Below are 18,791 nucleotides of genomic sequence, written 5' to 3'. Positions count from 1 at the left end.
TTGTTTATATACAGTTTTGTTCAAGTAAATGTTCAAGTAAATTGACTGGTTCTTCTTTGGGATTTCAAGACTGGTGTGATGTATGTGAAAGGTGGGGATATGCTTGGCAAAAAGCAACAGTGCCTATTTCTATTGAACATGTAGTCTTTTATGACATATTTCACAGTTGTCTAGCACTATTACATCACAATAGTGGTTGAGGTTGTGGAATTTCATATTCTCAAGTCTGCATATACCGACTTTGGTTTCTCATGAGCATACACCTCGTCAATTGACCGGAGAAGAAAAAGAGGACACTATCAGAGATGGCGTGCATGAATCTCTGTGGGATCCCCTCGTGGTCACAAGTTGGAATGGAGTTCCCTCAAGTGGGCATTCGGGACACATCTGTCCATGGCGCTTGCAGTGATGCCATGTTCTGGGCACTTCATGAGTGGCCCAATGTCACCTTTGCTCTGGTTGTGGTCTTGCTGATCATCCTCTTCATCAGCCTTAGAATCATCAAGAGGAATCAAAACCAGGTGACTGACCAATACGTTTCATCATATATGTGTCTGGGGTTTATAAGATATTTATCCATACAGTATCAGTAGTAGACAGCACACGTGAGCTTAATTCATATTTTGGAGACAAATGTATATAACTTGCAACAATGATTGAGATAGTATTGGTAATTTTCATTTCAACCGCTGCCGCCTCAGCTGCAGTACACTGCGGACATGCAGTCGATGTTTCAACAAGGATTCAGGCTACAGGAGGTGATGGAGCAGAAGTTGACAGCTCTGGACACACGACTGACCACCCTAGAAGACTTTCTCTATGGACTCTGGAGACCGTCGCGTGGAGGACGCTTCACCGGCTCGGAATCTGATGAGAGCTCCCTTCCCAGGAACACGCACAGATACTCTGAATTGTCCGACTGAAAAGTGCTTTTTCTGTTCATCGGCAGTGAAGGATAATTGGTGGACATGTATCTTTTTGAACACCCGAATAATTTTTTGAGCAAAATAATAAATATTTTAACCTGTTTTCAAGTTTTTTTCAACATTTTATTAAAAGTTTTATAGTGTAAGCTTTTACATCAGCTAGCTATGTTGAATGCAATTTATTGAATTGTTTGGAAAACGTTTCAAAGGACAATCTGAAACCATACATCTTTGCAATATTTTTGATATATTTCATTGACATTTATTGAAGGTCCCTATTTTTTTATTTTTTTTATATATTTATGTATTTGAGCGCAAAAACTCCAAAACTGCATTGACAGTCATGTGATAGTGGATATTGTGACGTCAGATGAATGAAGCCTTAGCCAAGATGGCGGCTGCTGGAGGAGAGCCCTCTACCCAGAGTGGTCCGGATGATTTGTTCAATCATTTCTACACAGAGGTAAAATACATTTAGGAAATCCATGTTACTCAGTGTGTTGATATGTAACCTGACATTATGGATTTGACAAATACCGATAATTCGTCCCCTGGACCTGCATTTATGAGGCCTACAAACATCTGCTAGCTAAAAAGCTAGAGGGGCTAAAGTTAGCTAACGTTAACTTGGCTAGCTAGCTCGCATAACACGGTGTGTGTGAACGTGCTAGCTAGCTAAGCTAAGCTACCAATTGCTAACGCTAACAGAGTAGTGTTGTTTATTCGCCAGTACACTTCTCCGTGATCATTACACGCATATAGTTTGTTACACCGCTATTCTATCAGCGTAGGGGAATTTTGTTTCCCATTTAAACAGTGGTGAAATGGTTGAGTATTTGATCTGTTTTGTGCTCTTGCTAGCCAGCATAGCAGATTCGACCCTCTTCACAGCTAGCTGCACTAGGTTGGACAGGCTTCCTGTGTAGATTAAGATGTATGACTCGGAAAATATACCTCAATGCAGGGATGAGAAATGCGTTGTATAGTACCCCCGAATTGTCCCATTATGCCAACTTTTACACCAAGAAGATTGAAAGACTACTCGTTTTTAGAAGTCATTCAATCTTCTCGGTGTAACAGTTAGGGTAATGGGACAATTTTAGGCGTTCAAGACATTTCTCAACCCAGGATGGAGTTTCATTTTCTGAGCCATATCTCGCACCAGCTCTGGGGTGTCTTAATCTAGTCAGGAAGCCTGGCTGACCCTAGTGCAGCTGTAAGCAAGCGGGTTGGATCTCTGGCATGAATGTAAACATGCTCAGTTCCATCTATCCAACCTTCCCCAAGTGGACTCATGAGTCATGACAGATAATGCTACGCCAGCTGGCCAGTGAAAGGGACCAAGATTATGTACATATCCATTTTCTTGCTAATATGACCATGACTGAACTTCTGTGACCCTAACTAATATGGCATGTCTCTGTCCAACAGGTAAAGCAGATAGAGAAAAGAGACTCTGTGCTAACCTCGAAGCAGCAAATAGACAGGCTGCTCAGACCTGGGTCATCCTACTTCAATTTAAACCCGTTTGAGGTAAGTGGCTAGTTCCTGTCACATGCAGCTGTAGTTGATCTATTATTATTGTGACAAGATTGTTGTGTATAACTGCGTTGAAGTGTTCTTAGAACAACACCAGCGACCTCATTAAGAGGTTCAAGCCTCTTGCCAAAATGGCTTAGGTGTTGGTGCTGACAGACGCATCGTTGCAGGTTTCAACCCATTTGAGATACTTGTTGAAGGTGCTGCATTAGTGTCAGAAGTTAAATGATAACTTTGTGTGACTGTTTATTTGGGTGCGATGGTAAAGTGCAAGAGTGTGTTTCTCAAAGGAAAAGGGGTAGTGTAACATTTTTATTTAACTTGGCAAGTCAGTTAAACAAATTCTTATTTACAATGATGGCCTACCAAAAGGCCTCCTGTGGGGACAGGGGCTGGGATAAAAAAAAAATATATATATAATATAGGACAAAAGGCACATCATGACAAAAGAGAGACACAACACTACATGAAGAGAGACCTAAAACAACAACCGAGCATGGCAGCAACACATGACAACACAGCATAGTAGCGACACCACACCTTATTTTTTACCTAACACTTTTTCTTAACTGCATTGTTGGTTAAGGGCTTGTAAGTAAGCATTTCACTAAGGTCTACACCTGTTGTATTTGGCGCATGTGACAAATAAAAGGTGCTTTGGGGACCTATTAGCAGAATGTGACTGGCAGAATGGGTGTTATATGTGGAGGATGAGGGCTGCAGTAGGTAACACAGATGGGGGGGGGGGGGGGGGGGGGGGGGAGTGAGGCCTAAGAGGGTTTTAAAATAAGCATCAACCAGTGGGTCTTGCAACCTCCTTTGTACAACACCGGCAACTTTGTCTAGCTATTTGAATCGCTTGAGGTAAATACACATCTGTGTTGCTTAAGCAATGCAGTGTAAAATTCGCTTCCAGTGAAATGCCTAATTTGAATTTCAGGTGTTACAAATTGATCCAGAGGCAACAGATGAGGAGTTGAAGAAGAGGTTCAGAGCGGTAGGTAGACTACATATCTGACAGTAGGTACCGGAGGATCCGGTCTTGGACCTACCGGTTCCAACACAGCTTCCAGGTCATAACACTGTTGAACAGCTAACCCTAGCTTTCCACCTGCATATACTGTACCTGCTAGTCATCCACACCCTATTAAAATACTATTTGCACTGACTCTTGACACACCCATTCACACTTTCACTCACTGCCATCATTGCTGTTATTATTTAATTGTACTGCTCACTTTATCTACTGTAAATAACTGTCACATTGATAGTACATTCCATAGTAAATACTGTATATTCTATAGTTTTATATTTCCCACCATATCTTTATAGCTGATATCCTTAATAGTGAAACAGCCACATCCATATTACAACAACAAAGAAGTTACTGCAAACAACGAACACTGTTTTTTCCCGTCTGACATCATTGCATGCATGAAGAAAGTAGAGCCCGACTGATATTGGATTTTGGGGTCCGATACCAATTTTAGGGAGGCAAAGGTCACCGATTATTTATATGTACAGTTGAAGTCGGAAGTTTACATACACTTAGGTTGGAGACATTCAAAGTCGTTTTTCAACCACTCCACAAATGTCTTGTTAACAAACTATAGTTTTGGCAAGTCGGTTAGGACATCTACTTTGTGCATGACACAAGTAATTTTTCCAACAATTGTTTACAGACAGATTTTTTCACTTATAATTCACTGTATCACAATTCCAGTGGGTCAGAACTTTACATACACTAAGTTGACTGTGCCTTTAAACAGCTTGGGAAATTCCAGAAAATTGTCATGGCTTTAGAAGCGTCTGATTGGCTAATTGACATCATTTGAGTCAATTGGAGGTGTACATGTGGATGTATTTCAAGGCCTACCTTCAAACTCAGTGCCTCTTTGCTTGACATTATGGGAAAATCAAAAAGAAATCAGCCAAGACCTCAGAAAAAGAATCGTAGACCTCCACAAGTCTGGTTCATCCTTGGGAGCAATTTCCAAATGCCTGAAGGTACCACGTTCATCTGTACAAACAATAGTACGCAAGTATAAACACCATGGGACCACGCAGCCGTCATACCGCTCAGGAAGGAGACACGTTCTGTCTCCTAGAGATGAACGTACTTTGGTGCGAAAAGTGCAAATCAATCCCAGAACAACAGCAAAGGACCTTGTGAAGATCCTGGAGGAAACGGGTACAAAAGTATCTATATCCACAGTAAAACGAGTCCTATATCAACATAACCTGAATGGCTGCTCAGCAAGGAAGAAGCCACTGCTCCAAAACTGCCATAAAAAAGCCAGACTACGGTTTGCAACTGCACATGGGGGCAAAGATTATACTTTTTGGAGAAATGTCCTCTGGTCTGATGAAACAAAAATAGAACTGTTTGGCCACAATGACCATTGTTATGTTTGGAGGAAAAAGGAGGAGGCTTGCAAGCCGAAGAACACTATCCCAACCGTGAAGCATGGGGGTGGCAGCATCATGTTGTGGGGGTGCTTTGCTGCAGGAGGGACTGGTGCACTTCACAAAATAGATGGCATCATGAGGATCAAAAATTATGTGGATATATTGAAGCAACACCTCAAGACATCATTCAGGAAGTTAAAGCTTGGTCGTAAATGGGTCTTCCAAATGGACAATGACCCCAAGCATACTTCCAAAGTTGTAGCAAAATGGCTTAAGGACAACAAAGTCAAGGTATTAGTGGCCATCACAAAGCCCTGACCTCAATCCCATAGAAAATTTGTGGGCAGAACTGAAAAAGCGTGTGCGAGCAAGGAGGCCTACAAACCTGACTGTTACACCAGCTCTGTCAGGAGGAATGGGCCAACATTTACCCAACTTATTGTGGGAAGCTTGTGGAAGGCTACCTGAAACTTTGACCAAAGTTAAACAATTTAAGGCAATGCTACCAAATACTAATTGAGTGTATGTAAACTTCTGACCCACTGGGAATGTGATGAAAGCTGAAATAAATCATTCTCTCTTAGTATTCTGACATTTCACATTCTTAAAATAAAGTGGTGATCCTAACTGACCTAAGACAGGGAATTTTTACTAGGATTATATGTCAGGAATTGTGAGTAAGTGTATTTGGTTAAGGTGTATGTAAACTTGAAAAACATACCTTTTTATAACACAATTGACGCTCCAAAAGATTAACAGATACTCTAAATGTTGATTTCTTAACTAAGTATTTCAATTAACATTATTTAAGAACATTCTAATTGTGGTTTACATGATAACCATCAAAAAGCAACTATCTTCTATAAGTATGAAAGTAAATACAAAACAGTTCAGTTTACCTTCTTAGACAAATCTTTAAGTTGTACCTATCTACTGCAGTGGGTAAGAATCCATAAGTGTTTGTGCTGAAGCACCACAAGCACACGAATAAACAATAAGGGCTGAATGAATTAAACTCAGTCTCAAAGTAAATCTGAAACTGCACTGTTCATAACCTATACAGAAACTTGCAGTTCGTAATGTCACCACTAGATGTAATTTGTATTGACTAGATTCACTACAGTGCTTTACAAAAGTAATGTAAAGAAATACTTTTTTTAAGTGTATTTTTTATTTAACTAGGCAATCAGTTAAGAACAAATTCATATTTACAATGACGGCCTACCCTGGGCCAAACCCTAACCCGGACAATGCTGGGCCAATTGTGCGCCGCCCTATGGTACTCCCAATCATGGCCGGTTGTGATAGCCTGGAATCGAACCAGGGTCTGTAGTGACACCTCTAGCACTGAGATGCTGTGCCTTTATGGCAACCTTGCAATGAGAGGGTTGTCACTAGTTACCACAGCCACAAAGTCATAAACCCTGCCTATTTCTACAATTTCTCTTAACCTCACTGCTAACCTTATGACCTACCCTAACCTTAAATTAAGACCAAAAAGCAACATTTTGTTTTCCTACATTTTTTGTGACATTGTGCCAGTGGAAACCTTGTTATGACAAGCACATGCTAGCTCTTTATTAGGACAATGTTTTCTTACTGAAACCATAATGTAAATTACTGTTATTCAATACAAAATTAATTGGCTGTATATTTCAACTGCAAATGGCATCCGCTGATGACTGAGCGTTCATGCAGTAAAATACTTACTGCACTGGTTTTAGTAACACACGTTCTAATTTAGCTAGCTAGCTAACTAACAACAATCTTATCTCATCATGAATGCAAGCACATTGCCTGAATGATAGATCTGCGCCAACTGTCTTGCTTTTTGCAGAAAACGAACTAAATAAGCCCACTGACATAATAGGGCCCAGACAGTAATGTATCAAGGAGGAGTGTCCGCACAGATTGCTAGCTAGCTAAGCTAACTACCTTCCTGCAGAGCTGCCAACTTTTGAAGAAAGCTTGGAGTGATATTTGCTATGTGAATTTCATTGCGCCCTGGCACAACCCCTAGATGGAAAATTGTACTGTTTTAAATGCAATTCTATGTATTTTGACATGGCTGAGGTGTAGGACCATGGTGGAAAATGTAAAAATAAAAACCACAGGTCAGGTGTATTCAGGATGCTTTGAACGTTAACACATCATTCACTGAGTTTGCTACTTAGATTACATTTAAAGTCATTTTTTTTCTATATTAATTGGCAGTGGGTAACCAAATCATAGATTGCAGCCTCCTTGTCCATAGACTGCTTTCAAGGTAAGGACACACAGATTTTGTAATTTGGGTGAACTCTCTCTTTAAAATAGGGCTGGAAGAAATTCCTGCTTGCTGTGTTGGCTTCCCCTGAAGTGCTGGGTGTTTGAGAAATGAATTGTTATAACAAGAACATTTTCAATCACCCAACCTTCAAGTGGTTTATGCCAACTAGTTGAAGCTCCTTAACATCATCTTGCTCTACATGGACAACATAGGATTGGTTGTGAGTCCCCCTACCATCTCTGCCTAGCATATGCACAATACTAAAGTGTCAAATTGTATTTGATACCTGGAGCATTTAATATCTAATGTCTATTTATATGACTTATTCAAAACTGTCCACAAAGTACTGCAAAAATGCATAGCCTGATATAATTCATTTTCAAAGACACAAGTAGGCATATGTGATTACACTGGTAAAATTGTGAAGAAGATGAATAATACAATAAGTTAGGGGAATAACAGTACAGTGTTCTTACTGACAAGCACAGTAATTACCCTATATTTTAGCCTATTGTTAAGAATGAGAATTGTTCCACTGATCAGACTAAAAGTAAATCAATAATAGGATATCCTGAAGACAAGATGACAAATCTTGCTCTACACACTAACCCAATTATTTTTCTATTTATTGACGCCCCTCTAGAATAAAACGTACACTTTTGGGTTCACGATCTGTTTGACAAAATTATTTTCATAGTTACAAATCAGGTCACCCTACCAAACTTCCCTGCTATAACTTACTGTAGGTCTGCCTGCTGGCTTTCCGTTGTCACAGCCGAAACGCCAATCACCGAACGAGGGGACTAGTGTGAATTAAATCGACTTTAGTATATGCTGTCAAACGGCTGAATTCGGCAATAGAGACTGGAGTAACAGCAACCTAATTTGGTTGACAACGAACAGCGCCACCGTGCTACTCTTTTTAGAGCTGTATAAGCAGAGAACGTTCTCTCTCTCTTCAGCGCCACTGTACCTTGAGGGGCGTTTCTTTAAAACATGCATCCAATCCCCTTGATCCTTTATATAACTAGACCAATCATATGCTTCAATGTGCCGCGGTTCAGTGCTGTGGCGAAACATCACAATTATAGGTTCAGCTCGTGGTGTTAAATGGCAGTTGCAGATGCTCTGATTTCAAAACGATTTCGAGTATAGTTGAAAAGTTAACGCGCTGACTATACAACGTACTAATTGAAAAGTACTGCTTTTATTTTTTTAATGCGTGAGATATGAGGTGTGTGCTGTGAGAAGAGGGTCAAATTGCGTTTGTCTCACGGCCAATGCGTGAGAGTGGGCAGCTCTGTCCCTGGCTAGATGGAGCCTGACTACATTGCTTGCTAGCTGGCCAGCTAACGTTAACTAAGTGATGATGACAGGTAGCCTAGTGGTTAGAGCGTTGGGCCAGTTACCGAAAGTGGATCGAATCCCCGAGCTGACAAGGTAAAAAATCTGTCGTTCTGCCCCTGAACAAGGCAGATAACCCACCGTCACTGTAAATAATAGTTTGTTCTTAACTGACTTGCCTAGTAAAACATTATTATTATTTTTTTTACAATAAGGCCTATTCTCACCTCGTGGTTTAGGGCAGAATTATGTTCAACGAGCAATACACAGAGCACCCTCTGGGGGGAAAACGACTGCAAATTAGCAGACGTATTTGTTATTTCGCCGCTTTATCTGTGGAATAAAGACCGATGCAAATATTTTTGAAGGGCTATCGGACAATAAAATGGGTTTATCGGTCAACTGATTTATCGGTCAGACTCTACAAAGAAGAGCACTACGTATTGCAATTTTCTTTACCGTTCTGTTCGCACTCCTCAGCTCTGCAACAAAAACAAAGGTGGTGGCACTGTTTCCGCACACTGCAGATTCCATCTTTAATGTTCTACTGCCTTATTTGTATTGCACCGTTACCACTTATTGCCTTACATTATTATTTTGAGTTCATGTTTCACTGCACTGTTGAGAGAGCTCGCAAATAAAGCATTTCATTGCACCGTTTACCAGTAGTGTAAAGTACTTTAGTTAAAATACTTTAAAGTACTACTTCACTAGTTTTTTGGGGGGTATCTGTACTTTGCTATTTATATTTTTGACAATTTTTTACTTGGGACGAGCATTGGGCCAGTAACCGAAAGGTTGACAATGTAAAAATCGGTCCTTCTGCCCCTGAACAAGGCAGTTAACCCACTGTTCCCTGGTAGACCGTCATTGTAAATAAGGATTTGTTCTTAACTGACTTGGTTAGTTAAATAAAGGTTAAATTAAATGTTTGTTTTTATTTTTATTAAAAAAAATTACTTCACTACATTCCTAAATAAAATATTGTGCTTTTTACTCCATGCATATTCTCTGACACCAAAAAGTACTCGTTACATTTTGAATGCTTGGCAGATCAGGAGAATTGTGAAATTCACGCACTTATCAAGAGAACACCTGGTCATCCCTACTGCCTATGTTCTGGCAGACTCACTAAACAGAAGTGCATCTTTTGTAACTAATGTCTGAGTGTTGGAATGTGACCCTGGCTATACATACATTTTAAAAACAAGAACATTTTACTTTCTGGTTTGCTTAATATAAGAATTTGAAATGATTTATACTTATGTATATTTTATCAAATACATTTACTTTTGATACATAAGTATATTTGAAACCAAATACTTTTAGACTTTTACTCAAATAGTATTTTACTGGGTGACTTTTACTTGAGTAACTTTCTATCTATACTTTTACTCAAGTATGACAATTGGGTACTTTTCCCACCACTGCCATTTACACCCCAATGTGTCCTGTGTATATAACGAATACACTGATTTGATATTGTTGATTCTCACACTAATGAAAGCAAACTAATTTCTCCTTCCATTTCAGTTGTCCATCTTGGTCCATCCAGACAAGAACCAGGATGATCCAGACAGAGCACAACTAGCCTTTGAAGGTAGGAATATGATTGCCATCACAGTATGTCTACATCAGTTAGCCTAATACATTCAAAGAGTTCTTAACAACTCCAATCCCACTGTATTTCTAGCTGTGGACAAGGCATACAAAAACTTGCTGGACCCAGAACAGAAGAAGAGGGCAGTTGATGTGATCCAAGCAGGAAGGGAATATGTAGAGCATAATGTGAGTAACTAACCACCTGTCCCTCTGTTCACATGTCTCATAGGTACAGTAGCTTCCCAAATGGAACCCTATTCCCTATATTGTCCACTACTTTTGACCATGACCCATAGGGTTCTGGTCAAAAGTACTGCACTATAAGGGGAATAGGGTGCCATTTGGGACACAGATTTACTGTACAATTGTATTAATACTAGTGATGCCAATATTACAGTTGAGCTCATGTATTGCCACAGCATATGACACTTCAACTGCATCTTTTTTTTATTGCAACAGATGAAAGAGAAGAAGAAACAGCTGAAGAAGGATGGGAAGCCTCAATTTTTGGAGGAGGATGACCCAGAAATGGTATTGACAAGTGGTTTTAAATATAACTTGTAACAGATGTAAGGCTGTTTTTGAGATTGGGCTTATTGTTATTTTACTAAGGAAACCACTCTTCTCTTGATCGTCAGTTCAGACAGGCGGTGTACAAGCAGACTATGAAGCTGTTTGCAGAGCTTGAAATCAAGAGGAAGGAGCGGGAAGCCAAGGACATGCATGAAAGGTAACGGTGCCATTTCAGTCAACTTGCCATAGATTTTCAAGCCGATATTTTTTTATATATATATTTTTTTTAAATATATATATATATATTTTTTTATCCAAACTTTAGCTAGGCCACTTGGTAACATTCAGCGTCATCTTGGTAAGCGCCTCCAGTGTATATTTGGCCTTGTGTTTTATGTTATTGTCCTGCTGAACGGTGAATTTGTCTACTAGTGTCTGTTGGAAAGCAGACTGAACCAGATTTTCCTCTAGGATTTTGCCTGTGCTTTTCTCTATTCTGATTATTTTTATCCTAAAAAAAATCCCTAGTCCTTGCCGATGACAAGCATACATGCAGCCGCCACCATGCTTCAAAATGTGAAATGGTACTCGGTGGTTTTGGATTTGCCCCAAACATAACACTTTGTATTCAGAACATAAAGTAATTATTTTTTGCAGTTTTACTTTAGTGCCTTGTTGCAAACAGGATGCATTTTTTGGAATATTTTTATTCTGTTCAAGCTTCCTCCTTTTCACTTAGTATTGTGGAGTAACTACAATGTGGTTGTTGATCCATCCACAGTTTTCGCCTATCACAGCCATTAAATTCTAACGGTTTGAAAGTCACCATTGGCCTCATGGTGAAATCCCTGAGCGATTTTCTTCCTCTACGGCAACTGAGTTAGGAAGGACGCCAATATCTTTGTAGTGACTGGGTGTATTGATACACCACCCAAAGTGTAATAACTTCACCATGCTCAAAGGGATATTCAATGTCTACTTTTATTTTACTCATCTACAAATAGATGCCCTTTGCGAGGCATTGGAAAACATTCCTGGTCTTTGTGGTTGAATCTGTGTTTGAAATTCACTGCTCGACTGAGGGACCGTACAATTATCTGTATGTGTGGGGTAGTCATTTACATTTTATGTTAAACACTTATTGCACACAGTGAGTCCATGCAATTTATGTGACTTGTTAAGCACATGTTTACTCCTGAACTTATTTAGGCTTGCCATAACAAAGGGGTTGAATACTTATTGACTCAACACATTTCAGCTTTACCATTATTTATTAATTAAAAAATCGATAAACATAATTCCACTTTCACATTATGGGGTATTGTGTGTAGGCCAGTGACACAAAAACGTAATCTATTTTAAATTCAAGTTGTGTAACAACAAAATGTGGAAAAATTCAAGGAGTGTGAATACTTTCTGAAGGCACTGTATATCGTCCATGAAATACAGAACATATCAGCACAAAAGACTCACAATGTGTGCAGTTACATGCACACAAAGTGATTGTTGTGGATAGTCAGATTAATATAATAGTTCATTTAAAACGTTTACGTGCTTTGCAAGATGAACGATTGCCTTTATAATCCTATTTACGTGGACCCATCTGAAATCAGGCTACCTGGTGGCGCTCTAACTGCAGAAAATCGTTGATGAAAATAAACAATCTACCGCAGCGAACATGTTATTTTTGGGAAGCATATTTGATTCTGAGTTTGGACATACTGTATAAAGTTTATGTGAACAAATTCTAAGACTCATACATTCAGTTGTTCCGAACACACTTCACTCGCACTAAAGAGGGAAGCTCGCTCGGCTGGTGCTAGCACATGCGCAGATCAGGTACACCGCTGGAAGACCGTTTTAAGGTGTTTAAATGTCCTAATAATTTGACAGATTGATCAGAAAACCAGGTTTATTGGTGTATGCTTACTTTGAAGCTGAAGCTGGCCACCGGCCAAACTGAGCAATCAGGGGGAGAAGGGCCTTGGTCAGGGAGGTCACCAGGAGCCCAATGGTCACTCTGACAGCACTCCAGATTTCCTCTGTAGAGATGGGAGACCCTTCCAGAAGGACAACCATCTCTGCAGCACTCCACCAATCAGGCCTTTATGGTAGAGTGGCCAGACGGAAGCCACTCCTCAATATAGGGCACAACCCGCTTGGAGTTAGCCAAAATGCACCTAAAGGACTCTCAGACCAGGAGAAACAAGATTCTCTGGTCTGATGAAACCAAGATTGAACTCTGGCCTGAATGCCAAGTGTCACATCTGGAGGAAACCTGGCACCATCCCTACGGTGAAGCGTGGTGGCAGCATCATGCTGTGGGGATGTTTTTCAGCAGCAGGGACTGGGAGACTAGTCAGGATTGAGGGAAAGATGAACGGAGCAAAGTACAGAGAGATCCTTGATGAAAACCTGCTCCAGAGTGCTTAGGAACTCCGACTGGGACGAAGGTTCACCAACAGGACAATGACCCTAAGCACACAGCCATGACAACACAGGAGTGGCTTTGGGACAAGTCTCTGAAAGTTCATCCTTGAGTTGGCCGGCCAGAGCCCAGACTTCAACCTGATCGAACATCTCTGGAGAGACCTGAAAATAGCTGTGCAGCGACGCTCCCCATCCAACCTGACAGAGCTTGAGAGGATAAGCAGAGAAAAATGGGAGAAACTCCCCAAATACAGGTGTGCCAAGCTTGTAGTGTCATACCCAAGAATACTCAAGGCTGTAATAGCTGCCAAAGGTGCTTCAACAAAGTACTGAGTAAAGGCTCTGAATACTTATGTAAACGTAATATTTGTTTTTTTATGTTAAATATATTTGCAAACATTTCTACAAACCTGTTTTTGCTTTGTTATGGGGTATTGTGTGTAGATTTCATTTTTTTTAAATAAGGCTGTAACGTAACAAAATGTGGAAAAAGTCAAGGGGTCTGAATACTTTCCCGAATGCACTGTACATGGCCCTTAATGTCTTTGTGGTCGTCTTTTTGTGTCCTTAAGGAATTCAATGTTTCATGTTTTCCTTTTCAGGAAAAGGGCAAGAGAGGAAGAGATTGAGACGGCAGAGAAAGCTAAGCGAGAGAGGGAATGGCAGAAAAACTTTGAGGTATGTTGAAAAAAGGTTGTAAATACATTTTAGTCATTTTTTGGGGGTGGTAATGTTTTGAGCAGAACTTTGATCATCACCCAAAATAAGCTGGGATGAGGAGAGACTGAGTACCTACTGTTGAATAACTAGCTCTTCAGTTGTTTAACTGAGATTCAGGGGTATGGCGTTGCCACGAGCAGCAGGGTGAACTGCAGAGAGTTGTAGTTGTTTCAGAAGTCGTCCCCGATATTGCTGTTGACTTCGTGCATCGCTGACTCTACCTTATATTTTCACAAGGAAACAAGGGATGGGCGAGTGGACAGTTGGAGGAGTTTCCAGGCAGGCAAAAGCAAGGCTAAAAAAGAGAAGAAACCCCGGTCCTTCCTGAAGCCTCCTAAAGTCAAGATGGAGCAGAGAGAGTGACGTCTGTTGAGATGTGAGGGTTAAGGATACTACCGAAAGGCTACATCCCGATTATTCACCCTTTTCCAGAAGTGTGTACTTGCACACTCCACATGATGTTTAAAAGCATATGAGTGGTGTGTAAGCATCGGCTGGAGGGAGTTTCCACCATTGTAAAAATTCCACCATAGCAAGTGTACACTTCGGGAGAAGGATGGAGAGTCGAGACTCAGCCCAACATTCTTACTTACACTTGACAGTGCATCCACCCTCCTGAGAAATGTAGTTTTGTGCTCGTTTTTTTTATGTACATAATTGTGATCTGCAACCTCCATGGGACCATCACACTTACTGGCCTCAATCAAAGTAGAAAAGATGACAGGAAATCTTCGATTTCTGTAACCACCTTAGTTTGACTGGACTTTTTGTGCTGTATTTTTTTTTAGATTTTTTTTTACCTTTAAATAAAAGCTTGTTTGTAACAAGCCAATTTTGTGGTCTACCAAGTATTGACTCTGAAACGAGGCAATCTAGTTGAGGGTCGAATAATGAAATCCTTAGCTAACGACTGCCTTGTATTTGTGTTCGTCAATAGGTACAAGATGCTATAACATGTTATTAAGGCATTTTCCCCTTACTGTGAAACGCAAGGAGAATATCCAGCCACTCTTGGAGGACAATGGGAGTAGTTTACTCCTCTATTCAGGCACCGTGGTTGTAAAGTGAGGAAGAGAGTATCCCCACATCTCAAGTATCCTGCCATCCAGATTATTATTTTTTCCCTTTAACTAGGCAAGTCATTTAAGAAAACAATTCTTATTTTTATTGACGGCTTAGGAACAGTGGGTTAACTGCCTTGTTCAGGGGCAGAACGACAGATTTTTACCTTGTCAGCTCGGGGATTCGATCTTGCAACCTTTCGGTTACTAGTCCAACACTCTAACCACTGGGCTACCTGCTGCCCCGATGATCTGCTCATCACAATTTCAAACCCACAGTGAGTTGGGATTCCACTACACAGGTCCCAATTGGCATCCTATTCCATATATAATGCACTACTTTTGACCAGAGCCATATGGGTCCCGGGGAAAATAAGTGCACTAAATAGCGAATGTGGTGTCATTTGGGACAGAGGCACAAATCCACTCCTATTCCCACGATGATACCCCCTCTGACTTTGTTTTCTCCAATACATTAAAATATGTTACCCCAATTGACCATTGGTCTTGATCCTATCCCTATCATCTAACCACTAGTAGTGTTCTTTAATTAGCAGTAGCATTGTGCATCCATGCTGTTTTCATATCAAATGTTTAATTGCAGCAGTGTTTCACTCAATCTACAGTACCATGGAAAGTCGAAGGCTAGTCTGTGAGAGCTGTTTTTCTGTCAGTTGAACTGTAATCGTTACACTATAACAATAAAAATGTCTAAGATATTCTTAGGAGATAGTCAGGTCGTCTGTGAGTGTGATCAAAGCAAAGACAGTTGTCAGTTTGTTCTTGCCTGTAAGTGAAGCATGACGAGGCCAAGTTTAGTCTTGTTCAACATTTTGTCTTTAATAATCATTAATTGAAAATACATTCAATTGCTCATTTTGTCAAAGACAACTAGACTAAATTGTGACAGAGCAAAAAATTATACAAATGTATATTTACTTAAAGTGCGTAAGTTGTAAATAAATTCAATGACAACTATCAAGTGTGCACATATAGGATACAACATGAGGATATTAAACTCATGGCAATACAGATAGAAATGACTACCAAAGTGTTCTCTTCGGCTACAGAGGCATAAAGAAAAGATGAAGCAATGAAATGCATCTTCAGATTCCCTGGATACCCGCAATGTCGGAGTCCCCACACCCCTAAAATATGATGTAGTCTACTGTGTTAGCCAGACAGCCACTCACAAAGTATAGTCTACCGATTGTTGTCCGTGGTGCTTAAATTGCGATTTATCTATGCTGCGGCATGCCTATCGAGTCGATGTTAGGCTTTCTGTGGTGCCAGGCCATGTATAGTTTTGCTTTACCTTATGGATAAATGTTTATTGGTAGGCCTATTTGGTCATAATGTTCTCATTTTAAACATTTCTCAAAGCTCTACAAGGTGTAGCAAAGCTGCCATTTTGTGACTGCTGGCTGGTCAGTAATTAAAAGTTGGAAATTCAAACATTGCAGATTGTAAAATAAATGTTCGATGCAACAGCATACTAATCAGCTACCAATAATGTTTTAGAATATACAACTTTCCTGTATAGGCTAGGTGAACCTGTATCACGAGCCGTCCTTGCGCTGTAGTGCTGAGCGATTAACCAAAATGCCAGTTATTTTTGTTTTTTAAACAACTAATTGACCAATGTTGGTTAAATTATTTGAATTCCATTTCGTTGTTTTTTTTTCTGTGAGCTCACATAGCTCCGTTTCTCTACAGACAAATCAGATCCATCCTGAACTGTGTGATGTAGTTTCCAACAGGCCAATATTCTACATAGTTTAGGGCATAAAACATAGAAATTAACTACAATGATTCATTGCGCATCTACTTGTCCGATCTGTTTCTTTTACGCCTGCTACAGAAGAGAGAATGCCGATGGTGAGATCATATACAGAGCAGGTGTTGCTTCACAAGGTATCTCTACCTGAAAATACATGATCTAAGTGGTTAATAGTTGGTATATTCAGCAGTCATAAAAGTATGCCTTGTGTATTTGAAGAACTAGAAAATTATGATTTTTGTCAGACAGCATAGGCAGCAGCTCTTTAGCGATGAGATGACTTGGAACGAAATGAAGTCATCAAATGTAATCTACACAGTTGAAATATTGTTAATAAATTATTGTTAAGTGATAAGCAGTAATGGGCAGTCACTATCATCATTGGACTTTTAATAATTGTTTTATTCTGTGTTACAGCATTCAACCCACATAATTATTGAAAACCATGATAATTTTTTAAATAATCAGACTTCAAAAAGCACTAATCACTCAGCACTATTGCGCGCTCTCCTAGCTTGGATAGAAAGCTGAGTGTCCATCCTCAAGACATTAGAACCCCCCCCCCCCCCCCCCCCCAGATGATCCCGCAGGTGAAGAAGCCAGATGTGAAGGTCCTGGGCTGGCGGTTCCACGTGGTCATCAATTGTGAGGCCGGTTGGAAGTACTGCCAAATTCTCTAAAATGACGTTGGAGGCAGCTTATTGTAGTGAAATTAACATTAAATTGTCTGGCAACAGCTTTGGTGGACATTCCTGCAGTCAACATGCCAATTGCACGCTCCCTCAAAACTTGAGACATCTGTGGCATTGTGTTGTGTGACAAAACTGCACATTTTAGAGTGGCCTTTTATTGTCCCCAACACAGGGTGCACCTGTGTTATGATCATGCTGTTTAATTTGCTTCTTGATATGCCACATCTGTCAAGTGGAGGAATAATCTTGGCAAAGGAGAAATGCCCACAAACAGGGATATAAACACATTTGTGGAAATATGAGAGAAATAAGCTTTTGGTGCATATGGAACATTTCTAGGATTTTTATTTCAGCTCATAAATCCTTTGCATGACCCTGGACAACACCCTGTCGTTCTCTGCAAACAATCAAAGTGACTCGCGTTCATGCTCTACAACATCCGTAGAGTATGATACTACCACACACAGGAAGCGGCACAGGTCCTAACTTGTCCTCTCCCGTCTGGACTGCTGCAACTCGCTGTTGGCTGGGCTCCCCGCTTGTGCCATCAAACCCCTGCAACTTATCCAGAACGCAGCAGCCCGCCTGGTTTTCAACCTTCCCAAGTTCTCTCATGTCATCCCACTACAAGACCATGGTGCTTACCTACGGAACAGCAAGAGGAACTGCCCCTCCCTACTTTCCAGCTATGCTCAAACCCCAAACCCAAGCACTCCTCAGGTCTCTTGGCCAGCTCCCACTCAGCCCAATCCAAGCTTTTCTCTGGCACCCCAATGTTAGAACCAGCTTCCCCCTGAAAGCTAGGACTTCAGAGTCCATGCCCATCTTCTGAAAACAGCTTTTTCTTTTAACATGTCACCTAGTCAGTTCAGGGATTCAAACCAGCAACCTTTTAGTTACTGGCCCAACACTCTTAACTGCTAGGCTACTTCCCAGCCTCTCTCTGTATCTCTCTCTCTCTCATCTTTAGAGTAAAGTAACGATAATTAAAAAATATATGAGGGAAGATGTATTTAAAGGGGTTAATATCAGAAGTGAAGGGAATAATCTCAGTTTCTAACCTGTACCTTCTGCCCTCCCTCTCTCCAGGTCTATCTTGATAGGTTGCAGGACACGGACCTGTGTCCTGCAAAGCTCAGCAGCCTCAATCACAAGTTGGCACACACACACAAACCAGCACTCAAGAGGATCCTAAGAGGAGACCTTTCAATAAATATCATATGTAGAAATATGAATCTATCTAATAAATCAAAGGAATTTAAAAAATAATAATAGCAATAGTCTGTCTCTTATCTATTTTCCTTCCTCGTCTTCCATGTGGTGATGCAAATAGCTTTACTAGTGAAGGGAATTTCAAATCTTTTCAATCTGCGTTTTCAATATCCTTCTCTGGTTCAGACTGGTCTCTGCCTGGGGCCTCCAAATCACTAAGTCCGCCCCTGATGAGAGGCTCAACTAAATATGTTGCAGAACTGCTGTATTTGAAGCACGCACACCCTTCTTCCC

General features: G+C 40.5%; 1 protein-coding gene across 3 annotated transcripts; it reads left to right on the top strand.

Moving 5' to 3' along the window:
• Window positions 1–1,292: 1,292 nt before the first annotated feature.
• Window positions 1,293–18,523, top strand: LOC120027132 (dnaJ homolog subfamily C member 8-like). Of its 3 annotated transcripts, XM_038971979.1 has the most exons (10): window positions 1,293–1,389; window positions 2,358–2,459; window positions 3,406–3,462; window positions 10,021–10,087; window positions 10,181–10,275; window positions 10,549–10,620; window positions 10,728–10,819; window positions 13,635–13,710; window positions 13,990–14,128; window positions 18,375–18,523. In XM_038971979.1, exons 1-9 carry the CDS (start codon window positions 1,297–1,299, stop codon window positions 14,113–14,115), a joined length of 780 nt encoding a protein of 259 aa, XP_038827907.1. In that variant the 5' UTR covers window positions 1,293–1,296; the 3' UTR covers window positions 14,116–14,128; window positions 18,375–18,523. The 3 variants fall into 3 exon arrangements, with proteins under 3 accessions (XP_038827907.1, XP_038827906.1, XP_038827908.1); XM_038971978.1 differs by lacking the exon at window positions 18,375–18,523 and having other exon boundaries at window positions 13,990–15,541; XM_038971980.1 differs by lacking the exons at window positions 3,406–3,462; window positions 18,375–18,523 and having other exon boundaries at window positions 13,990–15,541.
• Window positions 18,524–18,791: the final 268 nt, after the last annotated feature.

This window comes from Salvelinus namaycush, chromosome 32, assembly GCF_016432855.1.
Source record: "Salvelinus namaycush isolate Seneca chromosome 32, SaNama_1.0, whole genome shotgun sequence".
Taxonomy (NCBI): Eukaryota; Metazoa; Chordata; class Actinopteri; order Salmoniformes; family Salmonidae; genus Salvelinus; species Salvelinus namaycush.
Note: the sequence above shows the minus strand (reverse complement) of the source record. Positions and strands in the feature narration are given on the sequence as shown.